Here is an 18,523-nt window from a genome sequence, read left to right on the forward strand (position 1 = left end):
TTTTACATGTGTTTACCTCAGGCAGTTCTATAAGCAACAACATATTTTCCATCACATGTACAAGTAGGTACATGAACATATAAAAAATGCATTGTATTTAAATACTAGTACTCAAATTTAATGGCATAATCCTTTTTGGCTATAAATTCTGGGTTTTTTTTAAATGAATGGATGCTTATACATCTCAAGCAAGTCTATGCACATTAAAAACACATTTTAAATATTATATAATGTGGTAAATTTGTTCTTTTTATGAAATTTTGAAACAAGTATATTAAAATATGAATTAAAAGCAGGTGCGGATCCAGGAAGGAGGGGGGGGGGGGGGAGTGGAGGTTCAGTTGTTCTAAACACCACCACCCCTATTCATGACAAAAAAAATTCTTTTTTCTTCTTCCCACTTATTTTAAAATGCATTCTCTGCTAATATACAACTTCCAGGGAAGCAGCCATATGTAAACCTCCCCTGAAATACCTCCTGGACCTGCACCTGGAAAGACTGTACAGCATAGCCACATCATCGTCTAAGTCTTGACATATTGAGTATGGTATAATATACTGTGTACAATATTTTAGAGACTGTAAAACGATATATGTTATGCTTCAGAATACAATATTAAGATTTAAAATGAATATTTTAACATTTCAGGTTATTATTATTTTGAGGTTATTTGTGGAAAGATTCATAAATCCATCAGAAAAGAAATTATATTAGTATTAGTTCAATGTACATCTCTGAACATTTCATGTAAATGAACAGATGGATGGATGAATGAATGGATGAATAAATGAATGGACAGATATAATTAAATAATTAAAGCCGCTGATTGCGACTTATTTCGTAGCAAAAAGTCAATTAAAACATAATAAAATTTAATAATTAAAATCATGCCAATATTCTCTTTCATCTAAAAATAAAAATATTTCAAGTTCATCTTTCTTCACTGTTTACCAAATGTTTGACAATGATTAATAAATCAATGTGCTCTAGTGGTGTCATTAAACAAAATAACACCAAATAAACTAACTAACTAACTCTTCACTGTTTAACCATCAGAGCCACCTCAGTGTTAAAAATTATAGAAAATCCGACTAAATGTTTTCAAATGAAATCAGGGAAGGAAATGGTTTATTTAACAACGCACTCAACACATTTTATTTACAGTTATATGGCGTCGGACAAATGAAATCAAGAGCATCTACAGTTAAAGACTTGTGTGTCTGAAATTGGCCTTTGCACCGTAAATCAGAAAATGTTAGTGAGCATAAAATACTAATTATTTGATGATGCTAAAATCTTTTGATACACAACCTATAAAGTTTACTTTATTGTTGTTGAAAATACTTTGAAAGCATATTCAAAAAACATAATATTCAATTTAAAAAATCAGCAAAATCAGTGTTCTATATGCAGACACCTAAGTTTTAAATTTCATTCCATTACGCTTATCTTCATATCACATGTAAGATACATTGTCTACCTAGATTAAAGGCTGTAAAAATGTGATGTCACAGCAACATATAACATACCTAATTAATTAAAAGCAGAGCTTAAGTAAAATAACTGGTGGTGGGGCACTGACTGGCAATCAATCAAGATTTTGGTTTTGTTAAAATTGCTGTAAAAGAAATAAAAATTAAAAACCCCAAATAGCTTTTATTTGTTCAAACATTTCTTGTGCATGTTTGACACATATACAAATAAAAACAATATACAGTGAAATTCCTCTACAATTGACACCCACTGGACCGAAGTCTGGTTTTAAGGGTTCCTGTACAATGGACACACACAGGACCGAAATCTGGTGTTAAGGATTCCTCTACAACGGACACCCACAGGACTGAAGTCTGGTTTTAAGGATTCCTCTACAATGGACACCCACAGGACTGAAGTCTGGTTTTAAGGGTTCCTGTACAATGGACACTCACAGGACTGAAATCTGGTTTTAAGGATTCCTCTACAATGGACACCCACAGGACTGAAGTCTGGTTTTAAGGGTTCCTCAACAATGGACACCGACAGGACTGGTCTGGTTTTAAGAGTTCCTCTACAATGGACACCCACAGGACTGGTCAGGTTTTAAGGCTTCCTCTACAACGAACACCCACAGGACTGAAGTCTGGTTTTAAGGGTTCCTCTACAACGGACACCCACAGGACCAAAGTCTGGTTTTAAGGCTTCCTCTACAACGAATACTCACAGGACTGAAGTCTGGTTTTAAGGGTTCCTCTACAACGGACACCCACAGGACTGAAGTCTGGTTTTAAGGCTTCCTCTACAACAGACCAAAGTTGGGTTTTAAGAGTTCTTCTACAATGGACACCCACAGGACTGAAGTCTGGTTTTAAGGGTTCCTCTACAACGGACACCCACAGGACTGAAGCCTGGTTTTAAGGGTTCCTCTACAACAGACCAAAGTTGGGTTTTAAGGGTTCTTCTACAATGGACACCCACAGGACTGAAGTCTGGTTTTAAGGGTTCCTCTACAACAGACCAAAGTCGGGTTTTAAGAGTTCTTCTACAATGGACACCCACAGGACTGAAGTCTGGTTTTAAGGGATATCTGGTTTTGAGAAGTTATGTACTGTACTAATATTTAAAAAGAAATCCTGAAAAACATCTGGTTTTCAATGAATTCTGGTTTTGATTAGTTTCACTGTGGTTCATCTGGAGACTTTACTGAAGTCTTATATTTGGACATTAGTATTATAAGAATGGGCTTAGTGCTACTTATTACAAACCAAAGCATCATATTGTTTTTTAATCATACCACTAGAGTACATTGATAACTTTTTATATATTTGCATTTTCAGACAGACAGACAGACAAGACAGCATATAATATGGTCTTTGATATACCAGTTGTGGTGCATTGGTTGGAATGGGAAAAAAAGCATTCAGAGAATGGGTCCACCAAGATGGATCAATGCTACTACCCATGCAGCTCAGGCCAGCGCTAGATCCCACCAAAACCTCAAAACAAATCTGTTGCCAACATATAGGTAAATATTTTGAAAACAGATGCACTGTGGAATCTGTTCAAAAGTACAATTCATATACATATATATATTTAACTGCTAATATAAGTTCAGGCTGCACAACACTGTTAATTTTCTTTAACATTTATTAAATAAAATACCAGCATTATAAGATGTATGAGAAATGCATTTGCTACAGTGAAATCTCTCTAAACTGGACACCCACAGGACCAATTTAAAAGTCCTGTTTTAAGAGTATCTGATTTAGAGAGGTTCTGTTGTATACCGATATTTAAAAATATCTGCTTTTGGAAGAAAATTCCGGTTTACAGAGGGCCTGGTTTTGAAGTGTTTCAACTTTCACTACATGACCAAACAAACATACAGAATTTCAGCATAGGTTGACAAACAAAATCATTTGGTCTATATATACATTTTTAACAAACTGGTGTTATATTATTGTAGATTTTTAAAAATGTTTTTAAAAGTATGTACATTCTGGGCCGAATTAACGCAGCCTATTTTTTTCTTAAACACAGGTGTTTAAGCACTGTAAATCATTTAATTTATATGGTTAGACGTGTGTGAGACGAACAAACGCAGGTGTTTAAGCACTGTAAATCATTTAATTTATATGGTTAGACGTGTGTGAGACGAATAAACGCAGGTGTTTAAGACTAAATCATTTAATTTTATATGGTTAGACGTGTGTGAGACGAATAAACGCAGGTGTTTAAGCACTGTAAATCATTTAATTTATATGGTTAGACGTGTGTCAGACAAATAAACAGGCTTTGTAAATTTGGCCTTCCATGTTTTTAATGCAAAGGAAAACGACTCAACACATTTTATTTACAGTTATATGGCGTCCGACATATGGTCAAGGACCACACAGATACTGAGAGAGGAAACCCGCTGTCGCCACTTCATGGACTACTCTTTTCGATTAGCAGCAAGGGTTCCTTTATATGCACCATCCCATAGACAGGCTAGCACATACCACGACCTTTGATATACCAGTCATGGTGCACTGGCTGGAGCGATAAATAGCCCAATGGGCCTACCGAGGGGGATCTTGATGCAAAGGAAGGCCAAATTATATATATATTAAAAGCACAAACCTTAAATATTAGGCAGTGTAAACTATTTTCAACCATTTTAATAATATACAGGTTTTTTACTGTTAAATTATATGACTTTATTCCATTAGTAGCAAGGGATCTTTTATAAGCACTTTTCCACAGAGAGGACACATAAATTCATTTCAACTTATTTTCGTGCTTATATCCAATTAAGGTTAAAGCATGCTGTCCTGTGCACACACCTTAGCAATCTGGGCAGTCTGTCCTGGTTGTTAGTGGTTAGTGAAGGAGAAGAGGGTGTAGTGGTCTTACACCTACCCACTGAGTAGTTAAAACTCGCTCTGGGTGGGAGCCAGTACCGGGCTGAGAACCCAGTACCTACCAACCTTATGTCCGATGACTTAACCACGACACCACCAAGGCCGGTAGAGATGACATGACATACCATGGCCTTTGATATACAACTGTGTCCGGTGTATCGGCGCGTCCGGTGATTCGGCGCACTTGGTATTTTGCTTGAGTATGCTTAGGAAGTTGTCATGTTGTTGGAGTTTGTAACGAATTAAAGTTCAATTCCTTTTTCAATAAGTATCAACATATTTATCGTTAAGGGTGCAATTTTTTTTTTTTTTTAGAATTATCAATAATTATATAATAATTTCAAAATAAATCATTCACCTGTTTTCGTGTTTATAAACGCGAAGTAGCCTAGGTTATCCTTATTGACAATCAATAATATTGATATTAAGAATGTTAAAACCAGTCTAAAAACACCTTTCCTGCATTTTAAAAATTATAGTAAACAGTATAAATTTAATTATTTTTGTTCGGTTATTTTTTATTTAAACCGAAAAAGAAAACACAGACAAATGCAAACAAAACGAAAATTGTACACCTTAATTGACAGTCATTCCAGTTCACAACTGTCACATTGTTATAAAAAATAAAAGCGAAATAAGATCCACGTGTGTGTACAATCTATCCGAGAAAAATAAAATCCATGTAGGCATCTTAGCCATGCATGACAATGAACATGTATGCATCTGCAGTACTGTGCTTCTCAAGAAAACGATTCCAAAACTGATCATGAGATGGGTGATGTGTGATCGTTCATTTTCATAGTAATATTTTTAATAAGACAAAACAAAAAAGTACTAAATAATTCTAAAAGTGGGCTAAAAGTGAGGTCATGGGCGGTTTATAAATAGCGGGGTCAACGATCCACATCTACTGTGCTGAATCACCGGACATGCAAATCGTTTTGGATACAAGGGGGTGCCTATATTTATGCACCATTTTAAAATGTTTATTTACTACAGACATAAAACAGTTTGTAGTGTATTTCAGATTATGCACTTCTTCATTGGTGAGATATGCATTTTATTAAATATTTCACAATGTTCATATAGAAAATGGTCCTTGAAAGCTTATGTGCGCCGATACACCGGACAGCACTGTAAGAGTTGCGGGACACAGGTTAGGACAGGATAAAACTGAAAAGCCTGATAGGAAAATAATGCATAATTGTTAAAGATGATTTTATAATCTTAACTGTTAGAAAACAGTTTAGAGTTGTGATCTGTTGGAAAAACAATTTAGTGTTGTAAAAATAAAAGTAATACATATGGTTTAAAAAAAAACAACAATAATAATAAATAAAATAATTCTATAAGCATGTGATACTATGTAATTATAAATGTGCCATTTAACAGATGCAAAAGTCCTGTAAGACTGAGTTAACAAAAATCTATAAAATGTAAGTTTAAAACCCTGTGTCTGTGTTGTGAAAAGCATCCACAATGCCGAAATACCGAAACCAAAGACTTGTACATTTAACTCACACACATAAATTTCACAGAATCGCTTTTTATTATGCTTCTGATCCCATAACGAACACTCGATCTATATTAGCATTGGTATTGCTGTTAACAACATACACATAACAGGTTCTTTTCTAAAACATCTTCCTAGACCTCAACAGCAGATGGGTTACATTTCACCTCCACATCAGTTCATAAAAAGCAAATAATAAATGCCATAACACTGATGAACCTGCAATGTTAGTAAATAATGGGTTGGTGGTATATATCATCATCTCAAGATTGATGAGCCAAAATATCAGAACAGTTTGAAAAACTATATACATGTAAGTAATATTATTTTATAATTATTAATTACACAGGCTTTTAGACAATGGGAAGTTTCAGAGAAACTGTTACTATATTAAAGTTTTATATATATAAATATATACATGTATGTTGCTGATTATAAATAATTAATCTTCAAGTCAGTTAATTATAAACTAATTACAAGATTTATTTCAGAACATTACTTCAAAGAAGAGCTTGCTTGTGCTTGCATCCACACAAATAATATCTTTCTGAAACTAGGAGAAACATTAGAGCTATTTGTTTTTCAGGTTTGCAAACTGAAAAAATTAAAGGTGCATTCTTGAAATTTTAAAGTTTCATATTTTGCTATTTTATATGTATTTGTGATAAATTACTAAAAATTACTTGATCCCACATATAAATATTAATGTAATTAACTCAAGAATATCAAAATCTAATGTTCTGACACTTGACGCAAACAGCAGTTTTCTCAATAATCCTTGGAGGAAAAGTTTTATATAGAACATAGAAAATATCCTTCACAGATCCATTAAAACAGTGGCCAATTTTGGGTGGTTTTTCAAATCAAAATGGAAATGCAGTTCAGATTTAAACTATGACATCACGTTAACATGTTGGTCAGCCTTATTTCAATAATATGATTTTAAAATAGTAGTGACGAAATTACAAAGATGTATGTTTTTAGCATGTATTGTAGTTTATGGGATAAATTTTACATTTCACACAAGACATGAATAAAAAATACTTGATCATTAAGTAACTTTGTAACTGTTCTTGTAGTGACACAAGATTGACATTAATTTTGTCAAGTCCTTGTGTGTGACTTCAAATAAGTGTTGCAATTATTCTGTAAATATTTTAATTAGCAACCATTTTTGATGGAAGAATAAAATAAAATTTATTGCTTTTCTCTCATGAAAATCTTTGATTGTAGATGGTTTTAGTTTTATTTGTTTTGTTATTATTAACAAAAAATTGCAGAATATTTTTTTTAAAACCTATATATTTAAAAAAGAAATTGTTCTTTGTAGAACACCTAAACAAATTATAAAGTAAATAAAAATTAAAAATGTGCAGCACAAAATATTTGAATAGGATTACCATACCTTTTGGATGAATTCTGTATCCAATAAAAATATAAATTTGTTATGAGAGATCAATGACATTAATAGAAACAATATCTATGAAGTTAATAACAGCACGGGAGCATAACATTTTAATATGTGACATCAGCAACTCATGCACAATGTCTAAAACTCTTTCTATATTTAATAGTATTTTATAGTATGGTGAATGTGTAGCTTTAAAAAACCAGCTTGAACACCCAAGACTAATAGAACAAAAAAAAACAAAAAAAACAATCTGTTTAGTCAGCATTATCTAAGCATTGTTAATGCAAAAAGAAAGAAATACAATACAGAATTTATATCTACCAATCACCTTGGTGCTTAGATTTGGGATACAAAAATTAACAGTTCAAATAAGCCAATCATGATCTGTGATTGCTTTTCTACCAATCAACTTGGTGCTTATATTTGGGATAAAAAAATTAGTATTTCAAATCAACCAATCATTTTTTGTGATTGCTTTTCTACCAATCAGCTTTGTGCTTATATTTGGGATAAAGAAATTAACTTGTCAAATCAGCCAATAATAATCTGTGATTGATTTTCTACCAATCATATTAGTACTATATTTATGTACAAAAAATAAGTTTTTGCTTTAAATCTTTGGACAGGTAGTAAAAGTGTCTGACTGCATGCACCGAAGAAAATGGCTATTTAAAAACAACATTTTTAACCCCTTTCATTCAGAAATGTCTGTTATGAGGAAGGCTTGAAATTGTTTATCACCATTTAGATGTTTATGAAATAAACTTCATGCAAAGTGACCAGTGAAAGACTTTCTCCAAATCACCAATAATCAACTGGCAGTTTGCCAACCTCTTATTAAATCATTTGATCACTATCTGTACTTGGTTTTTCTCTCTCTACCAACCAATGCCGTATTCTTGTGTGAATATATACATGTATAATGCTGTAACAGGTAATTTTGTAGGTGTTTTGTTTATGTTCAAGTTTGTACAAGCAGGAAATGTCTGACAAGAAAATGAAGTGACCATTTGAGTTAAAGTTATGACTGAACATCCAACAACCAATCAAAATATGATTTCCTTTCCTCAGAATCCAATCCAATTTTTAATTATTTTTTTTACTCGCATCCAACCTTTGATAGTCATATTAAATCAAATAAAAATCAAATCAATGTATATCAATGTTCCTGATCACAAAAAAATATTTCCTTCATTTTAGTCATTTGTTTTAAGATTTCCAGTCTAAATATCATTAGAAGCCATCTTGTGTAGGAAGATACTACCTTCCAAACAACAAGCCATCTTTTCATCTTTCAGTTCTCCACCAATCACAATCCATCTGCGACTCCACGGTAACAGATTAAAACTCCAATAATCACAGACGTTTGTCAAATCAAATGTCTAGTCTCAGCGAAAAGATGATCCAATAAAACCGCAAATTTATCACCACATGGTAATCATTGGAAAATCTGCTGCCAATTTTGTTTTATTTCATCACAATGAAGACGCAAAATTTAAAAACAAAAACCAAGAAAAAAAAATCACTTTGGCGATTAGTTTTTTTTTTTTCATTTCTTGTATAAGGCCATTAAATTCATTTGTTAAGTTGTGTTCAGATACACGTCAGTACACCCAACTAACAGGAACCCACTGTGGAGTGGAACAGACTTCGTCAATGGCTTTCTCCAAAGTCCTAATGGTTTCGTCAATGTCATTGTTCACAATTTTGTGATCGAAGTAATGTCTGTACGCCTTTTCCAGCAACTCACTTTCCCGGGCAAGCCGCTCCAGACTGTCATCCTAAACACACACAAAAATAAAAAAATAAAAAATTTAATAAAGAATGAAATAATAAAAACTGTGCGACAAAATATGACAGGTTAAATCATTTTTATTCTTTGTTATTTTAATTTAAATCAAGGCCATTTTTAACCCTGACTCTGCCGTTTTATGTTCTAGGACAATATAAAAATACAAAAAAAAAAAAAAATTAAATAATTTAATTAAGGCTATATTTTAGAACTGATCACATCAAGGTATTTAAAATTATTTTTATTTTAAGGATAACCAGGATTTAATTTTTTTATTTATTATTTATTACTTCATTTTATGGGTAGTGGATGAGTATTAACAAAAAACAAAAAATCTAGTCAAATATACAGTAGAATCTCATTGGGTTAAACTCAGAATGGTTGAATACACCACAAGGCTTAAACCAAAAATGAAGTTACATGATGTTGACCAAATGTTTAGGTCAAACTACTCGATGGGTCGAACACTTTTTCAAGTACCGACAGAATTCAACTATATATAAGTTGAATCCACTTCATTGTATATCGGTTTATAGCATAAATCGGTTATTTGCATATTATTCGGCTGCACAGAACCGTTTAGCATTAAATCAATACAAATTATGTCGCATATTTGTACATGTACATGAAGTTATTTCTGAAAATCTTTCTAATAAAGAAAACAATTTTTATATTTAAAAGAAAACAATTTTTATATTAAAAAAAAAAATCCATCAGTTATAAAACAGATTTCAGATCTTATTGAACACTTTTCCTGGAATGTATCGGCAAAACCAGTATTATCACATGTCCTAACAACCTTTCATTTGACCAATCAAAACTCTGCTATTGTAACATGTTAACACACATAGAACAAAAGGATCTGTAACAAGTTTGCTAACTTACAATGCCTTCTATCTTGTATGCCTCCCCAACCCTCTTCCCCCCCCCCCCCCCGGTCATAGACAGAACTCTCTGGCGAAGTCAGATGTTGTGCCCACGACAGGTGTGCTTGAACAGTTCTCTGATGGAAGCATGTCAAAAATTACCCACTTCCACCCACACACAGCCCTCTCCCCACTGTCATGGACAGAACTCTCTGGCGAAGTCAGAGGTTGTGCCCACGACAGGTGAGCTTGAACAGTTCTCTGATGGAAGCATGCCAAAAATTGTCCACACCCACACACAGCCCTCTCCCTTCAGGAAAAGATGGCTTAATTACTATGCCATTTAAACTAATTTTGTAAAGACATTAGTAAAACCAACAAGGCAATTGTTCAGTGTTAACAAGGAAAGGTGGTGAGGGTCAGGACATGATTGACATTAGTGGGAAAGTGGGAAGACATTCAAAAGAGACTTTAAGCATGCCAAAGAGCGACATGGTGGTGTGTCATGTGAGTTGGTGTTAGGTGCAGCAAGATTATGTACTATGTCCAACTGAATATTTATAGCATTCTATCATTAATAAATGAGGAATCTCTTACTTATACAATCTCTCACTCACATAATCAATCTGTCTCTTTCTCTCCCTCCCTCCCTCCCTCTCACTCACACCCACACCCACACCCACACCCACACCCACACCCACACTCACACTCACACTCACACTCACACTCACACTCACACTCACACTCACACTCACACTCACACTCTCACTCTCACTCTCTCACTCACATAATCAATCTGTCTCTTTCTCTCCCTCACTCACTCACTCACTCACTCACTCACTCTCTCTCTCTCTCTCTCTCTCTCTCTCTCTCTCTCTCTCACTCTCACTCTCACTCTCACTCTCACTCTCACTCTCACTCTCACTCTCACTCTCACTCATTCTCACTCTCACTCTATCTTAGTTAAAATATGAACAGCTTCAAATTTTAATTTTTGTTTAATATTTGTTTTCTATTAATTAATAGATAAACTGACAGTATACAGTATAAACTTACAATCAGGTAGAATCTAAGCAAGAATACATCTTTCAAATTTGTGATTTCTAAAATGCCCATGTCAAAACTGATCTACAGTATGCAACCCAACTACAAAGTCAACTAGCCACCCACTGTTGGTTTATTTAAGTCTGAACACACCTAGTAACTAGGAAACTAACTCTACTGTATTCGATAAACAACAACAAACACTCCCCTACATATTTTTACTCGATCATGAAAACTGTACTTGATTAATTGGTAAATTGGTTCATGCATACAATGCTTTAATTACTGACTCACAGCAATATTTTTCATCTTTCGTAAATCAACGGCTCGTGGTGCGGCAATAAAAACAACAAACGGAGCGTTCTCCGCAGCCCTGAGTACCTTCAGTGCCTGTAACATGCAATCACATTAAACATGCAGACATCGGTGACAAACCAAGACCATCAACCAAACATTTCTACACATTCCCCACTAGCACATGTATTAAACTGAAATTAATCAAACACTGAAACAGGCCTCTGCAAACTGAAAGAATAAAAAAGTTGCGTGTTTGAACAAGAAAGGCAAAGAAAGAAATGTTTTATTTAACGATGCACTCAACACATTTTATTTACAGTTATATGGCGTCAGACATATGGGTAAGGACCACATGTATATTGAGAGAGGACACCCGCTGTCGCCATTTCATGGGCTACTCTTTTTCGATTAGCAGCAAGGGATCTTTTATATGCACCATCCCACAGACAGAGCAGTACATACCACAGACTCTGATATACCAGTCATGGTGCACTGGCTGGAACTTGAAATAGCCCAATGGGCCCACTGACGGGGATCAATCCCACACCAACTGCACATCGAGCGAGCGCTGTACCACTGGACTATGTCCCGCCCCACGTCCCACCCAAAGCGAGGTAAAGTCCAGAGGTTGCTGCCATTGTAAGATGTATCTGACTAACGGAGCGAGTGCTGTACCACTGGACTATGTCCCGCCCCACGTCCCACCCAAAGCAAGGTAAAGTCCAGAGGTTGCTGCCATTGTAAGATGTATCTGACTAACGGAGCCTTTTTAACGAATAAAATCACACGTTAAGACACTTTCTTGTTTAGAATATCAGAGTCTGTATATTCAGTGTTTGTGGTCACCCTAATTAATGGGGTTTTTGGGTGGGCTTTTTTTTTTATTCCATTGCCGTCTTTCCTTTCTCTCCTATCTCATTTCTTCCCGATCTGGCAACTCCTCCTATCTTTCAACTTCTTCCGCTATCCACCGCAACATCCCAGTCCTTGTCACTCCAACCGCAACAGGTGCCTGTCTCTTGTGGCTGTCATTGCCACACATTTGCCATAACCCAGCAGCTTTTAGCTGTGGGCTTTGTCTGACCATTTCGGAGAGTGTTACTTCTGGCACTGTTAAGAGACACTTGTAATCACCTACTATGCTCCCCTACTACCGGCAGTCATTAGTTAGTGCTGTGGGTCATCCTAATGTTGTTGTTTTTTCTTTTTCGTATGTACAAAAATCAGTAAACATAAGCAAAATGAAATGTGTTGTCTATAATTTGTTTAATATAACCCATAAACGATTTATGCAAACTTATTTTCATTTTGCAGAGGCCTGACACAACATATAATATAACCCGAAAACAAACATGGAAGCAACAACAACAACACAGAAATCTGTTATATAAAACATATATTCCTGTACTGGTTTTCTTCCATGCTGGACAAAACCCCGGAATCGCTCCAGACTCCATGCTGTGTATTCACATGCATGGGACCATTCAAATTAGGACTGTTCCAAAATTGATCATATGGGGGTGGGTACCATAATTATTATTTTATGTCATAGGCATCAGTGACAACTTTCCATTTATGCATAAATCATTTAAATAAAAAGTTTATTTTGCTAGTGGTGAGTTTATGAAAAACTGCCTTGACCCCCCTCTCCATCCCCACGTGTAATTATTTTTGGAACAACCCGTAACAAAATGGTTTGCCTTAACCTGACTGTCCATAGTGATCTAGTTGGTCAAATCTTATTTTAATTTAAAACAAACATGGATGAATAATTTTTTTTTAGCAAGGGCATTTTTACCAGTTTGTCAGGTTAAAGCAAACAAAATCTTTTGTAATGTTGTTCCAGGAAAGAGGCAATGCTAAGAATTATAATAAAATGGCACTGTTTTAAAATGACAGACCCTAGTTTTTAAACACTACAACATATTTTTTACTATAAAAGCTATTTTTTATTATTTAAATTAGAAATACTTTCATTTTATTATTTAGAATATTCATTTTCGTACACCTGAAGTGGTTCTGGTCATCCAGGCTTTTGTAATACCCCAAAATCATTTTCCATAATTTTAAAAACGCATGTTTGTCTGAGAAGTAATGGTTATCGAGACAAGCTCTAGTTATTTTTAGACGGTATTTCTCTGTTTAAACATCACAGACTTTAGCTTCTCTCTGTTGTAACATTATTCAAATGTGTGTTACATGTTTGTAGATTAACTAAACTTAGTGTTCCGTGGTCAGTCTAGGACCGATCCCTGTCAGTGGACCACTGGGCTATTTCTCATTGCAGTGCACCAACGACTGGTGTGTCAAAAGCTGTGGTATGTGTTATCGTGTCTGTGGGATGGTGCATATAAAAGATCCCTTTCTCAGATGTAGCGGGTTTTCTCTTTGAGACTATATTCTAAAATTATAAAATGTTTGAAATCCAATAGCCGATGATCAATAAATCAATGTGCTCTAGTGGTGTCGTTAAACAAAACAAACTTTAACTTTAAAGTTAGTGTTCATTTTCACTGGCTAAAACTAGGGTCTGCGACTTTAAATCCAAACCCCCTCCCCCCCCCCCCCCCCCCCCAACCCACCATCCCATCATTGTTCATCCCACTTACCCTAATAAAATCTAATTCTGTCTAGTCGGTTTCTACCACCATCACATTTTATGCCTCAGAATTATCTCTTTCCCTTCTACAACCATGTTAACAAGAATTCACCGATTCGCTAGTTAAACGACATGCAACAAATACATCGGCACAGTTGATTGGCTGACAAACATGCAGGAACTCTGTTGCAGCGTGCTCTGATTGGCTGAAATGCCACAAAGTACCTGATGAATGGCGGGGAGAGTGGGAGCTGCAATAAAAACTATGAAAGGAGTGTAGTCGCTCGAACGCAACACTTTGATGGCCTGCAAAACAAACAGATCCTTCATATTATTCTCTATATAAATTTAAAATAAAACATCATTATTGGAACTAACGAAATTAAAGTATTATAGAATAAAATAACAACATTCAGAAATTTAAGTTACTATAATTAAATTTAAGGTTCAACATAAAAAAAAAAAATGTCACATGGTGAACTGAACAGAGGTTAAAAATAAGACTTGTCACTCTCATTAAACTAAGCTGAAGTTTGACGGAAAATTCTCAGAATTGTTATATATAGTAAATTAACTTTGGCATAGGCGTACAGGCTCCCATCTTTGAAGGGGGCCAGGCTGGCTTTTGCCCAAATTAAATGAAAATGCCAGAATCTTGAATACCAACAATTAAATTCATATTAGCATTACTACCGAACAGCTAAACAGGGTTGCAAACGAATCACTACACATTTTTACACAGATTACAACTACTTTTAAGAGTAGAATGGTGGAAATACATTGTAAAACGATCTCAGGTTAGCATATTTTGGCCAAATATCTGTATCATTTTGCTCGAATTTGAGGTTTTGCTCCAGCACTAGGGGGGCAGTAACCACACCCACACACACACCCCCCCCCCCCCCCCCCCCCGTCGCATATGCTTATGAATAAATTTGACATGACGAACTGACATAATCTAACTGTCGGTTTCATGAAAGTAACTTGATGTTTGGCATTTAGAACTCTCAAACCGGTACTCTCATCACATTAACTTGAGATTTAACATTGAGTTTGACATTGAGAAATGTTAAATTCTCAGTAACTAACCTTAGGTTTGATGTTATGAAATGTCACTCTCTCATTAAACTAACTTGAGGTTTGACTTTGAGACATTTTACACTCTCAGTAAACTAACTTGTGTCTTGACATTGAGAAATGTTACATTCTGAGTAAACTAACGAGGTTTGACTTTGAGACATTTTACACTCTCAGTAAACTAACTTGTGTCTTGACATTGAGAAATGTTACATTCTGAGTAAACTAACTTGAGGTTTGACTTTGAGACATTTTACACTCTCAGTAAATTAGCTTGTGTCTTGACATTGAGAAATGTTACATTCTGAGTAAACTAACTTGAGGTTTGACTTTGAGACATTTTACACTCTCAGTAAACTAACTTGTGTCTTGACATTGAGAAATGTTACATTCTGAGTAAACTAACTTGAGGTTTGACTTTGAGACATTTTACACTCTCAGTAAACTAACTTGTGTCTTGACATTGAGAAATGTTACATTCTGAGTAAACTAACGAGGTTTGACATTGAGAAATGTCACTCTCTCAGTAAACTAACGAAGTATGACATCAACTGAGAACTGTCACACTCTCAGTAAACTAACAAAGTATGACATCAATTGAGAACTGTCACTCTCGCATTAAACCAATGAAGTATGACATCAATTGAGAACTGTCACTCTCTCAGTAAACTAACGAAGTATGACATCAACTGAGAACTGTCACACTCTCAGTAAACTAACAAAGTATGACATCAATTGAGAACTGTCACTCTCGCATTAAACCAATGAAGTATGACATCAACTGAGAACTGTCACTCTCTCAGTAAACTAACGAAGTATGACATCAATTGAGAACTGCCACACTCTCATTAAACTAACGAAGTATGACATCAATTGAGAACTGTCACACTCTCAGTAAACTAATGAAGTATGACATCAATTGAAAACTGTCACATTCTCAGTAAACCAACCTGAGGTTCGACATCGAGAATTGCCATCAATCCTCGTTTATGAATCTGGCGGATTGTCTCTAGTTTTGTCCCGTACATGGCATCTTCGTGGGTCCCGTATTCTAGGTATTGGTTGGAAGCGATGTCGGACATCATTCTCTCATGTGTTACAAAATGGTAATTCTTGCCGTCTTCTTCGCCTTCTCGTGGAGGTCTCGTTGTGTCTGAAATAAAAGTGCTAAAATGTTTTAATTCACTAATAATTAAAGAGGCAGATCCTCATTTCAAACCATGAAAACAGAAACGACATGTAAGTTTGGTTAAAATCTACAAATAGCAGAGTGAAACGAGAGTCTGTGACACTAAAAAAATAGACTAGAGTTTAATTGATCATTTCAAAGAATTGAGTGTTTATAATCAAGCAAACCTATTCTAATGAAAAACTTGCCATGACTGATTTGTTTCTTTTGGTTTGTAGTGTAGATGGCATTCATTGTATGTATACTTATTTTGAACTTACAAGGAATGGGGTAAGTATACTTACTTTTGAACTTACGAGGAATGGGTAAGTATATTTATTTTGAACTTACTAGCAATGGGGTAAGCATACTTAGTTTGAACCTACGAGGAATGGGGTAAGTATATTTATTTTGAACTTACAAGGAATGGGGTAAGTATACTTATTGTGAATTTAAAGAGGAATGGGGTAAGTATATTTATTTTGAACTTATGAGGAATGGCATAAGTATTATTTATTTTGAACTTACGAGGAATTGAGTAAGTATACTTATTTTGAACTTACATGGAATGGGGTAAGTGTATTTATTTTCAACTTATGCAGAATGGGGTAAGTATATTTATTTTGAACTTACAAGGAATACTTATTTTGAACTTACAAGGAATGAGGTAAGTATACTTATTTTTAACTTATAAGGAATAGGAAGAAGAAGAAGGAAGAAGGAAATGTTTTATTTAACGACGCACTCAACACATTTTATTTACGGTTATATGGCATCAGACATATGGTTAAGGATCACACAGATATTGAGAGATGAAACCTGATGTCACCACTTCATGGGCTACTCTTTTCGATTAGCAGCAAGGGATCTTTTATATGCACCATCCCACAGACAGGATAGTACATATCATGGCCTTCGATATACCAGTTGTGGTGCACTGGCTGGAACGAGAAATAGCCCAATGGGCCCACCGACGGGGATCAATCCCAGACCAACCGCATATCAACTGAGAGCTTTACCTCTGGGCTACGTCCCACCCATTACAAGGAATGGGGTAAGTATATTTATTTTGAACTTACGAGGAATGGGGTAAGTTTTTTTATATTTATTTTGAACTTACGAGGAATGGGGTAAGTATATTTATTTTGAACTTACGAGGAATGGGGTAAGTATATTTATTTTGAACTTACGAGGAATGGGGTAAGCAAATTTATCTGGATGACTTGTGATTAGAGTGTTCTTTATGTGCCGTCTGCCAACACCATGAGCACCTGCGATTAAAAAGACAAACATCTGTTAGCACATTTCTTATTGTATAACAGACAGCATATTCAATTTTAAAAAACTCACATTGATCACATACTTTCAGCATTTGATAACATTCAAAGTAGATGTAAATTAATCAGGTAAAAAGGGACTATGTTTACTGACATACTGACATACATGGGATATTGGTTGAGATGGGGAAAAACCAATCACTCTGCCAAGGAGGTTTGATCCCACAAACCCAAGCACCCCAGCTGAGCCTTCTACCAACTAAGCTAAATTCTGCCCCTGTATCCAAACCCTGTGCACTGGCCACTTGTCAAGTTTGATCCCACAAACCCAAGCACCCCAGCTGAGCCTTCTACCAACTAAGTTAAATTCTGCCCCTGTATCCAAACCCTGTGCACTGGCCACTTGTCAAGTTTGATCCCACAAACCCAAGCACCCCAGCTGAGCCTTCTACCAACTAAGCTAAATTCTGCCCCTGCATCCAAATGGACAAACCCTGTGCACTGGCCACTTGTCAAGTTTGATCCCACAAACCCAAGCACCCCAGCTGAGCCTTCTACCAACTAAGCTAAATTCTGCCCCTGAATCCAAATGGACAAACCCGGTGCACTGGCCACTTGTCAAGTTTGATCCTACAAACCCAAGCACCCCAGCTGAGCCTTCTACCAACTAAGCTAAATTCTGCCCCTGCATACAAATGGACAAACCCGGTGCACTGGCCACTTGTCAGGTTTGATCCCACAAACCCAAGCACCCAAGGTGACCGATCTACTGACTAAGCTAAATTCTGCCCCTGCATCCAAATGGACAAATCCGATACACTGGGCACTTGTCTACAAATGTCATATTGTATACGAACCACTTGACTATAAAGGACATGCTCTATAATGGCCAAGACAGCCAAGATAGATAATACAGCGAAACTCGTCAAAATCGGAACCTCAAAACCAGACTTTTTCACAGTCTATTTTTAAACATCAGTATGGGACATCATAACTTCTCTAAACTGGATACCCTCAGAACCAGACTTTTTCACAGTCTATTTTTAAACATCAGTATGGGACATCATAACTTCTCTAAACTGGATACCCTCAGAACCAG

At 35.6% G+C, this 18,523-nt stretch overlaps 1 protein-coding gene across 4 annotated transcripts in view; it reads right to left on the reverse strand.

The window, feature by feature from the left end:
• Positions 1-5,910: 5,910 nt before the first annotated feature.
• Positions 5,911-18,523, reverse strand: part of LOC121371158 (peripheral plasma membrane protein CASK-like) — a 492,097-nt gene continuing 479,484 nt past the window's right edge. For 3 of the 4 annotated variants that reach the window (XM_041496867.1, XM_041496847.1, XM_041496839.1), the window contains 4 exons: positions 17,338-17,418; positions 15,930-16,132; positions 11,301-11,396; positions 5,911-9,085 (listed from right to left, as the gene is read on the reverse strand). In XM_041496867.1, coding sequence (XP_041352801.1) covers positions 8,909-9,085; positions 11,301-11,396; positions 15,930-16,132; positions 17,338-17,418 — 557 coding nt within the window. In that variant the 3' untranslated portion in view covers positions 5,911-8,908. Of the gene's footprint in view, positions 9,086-11,300; positions 11,397-14,127; positions 14,209-15,929; positions 16,133-17,337; positions 17,419-18,523 lie in introns of all 4 variants that reach the window. The other variant, XM_041496856.1, reaches the window with a different exon arrangement.

The sequence above is a fragment of the Gigantopelta aegis genome, chromosome 1, assembly GCF_016097555.1.
Source record: "Gigantopelta aegis isolate Gae_Host chromosome 1, Gae_host_genome, whole genome shotgun sequence".
Classification (NCBI taxonomy): Eukaryota; Metazoa; Mollusca; class Gastropoda; order Neomphalida; family Peltospiridae; genus Gigantopelta; species Gigantopelta aegis.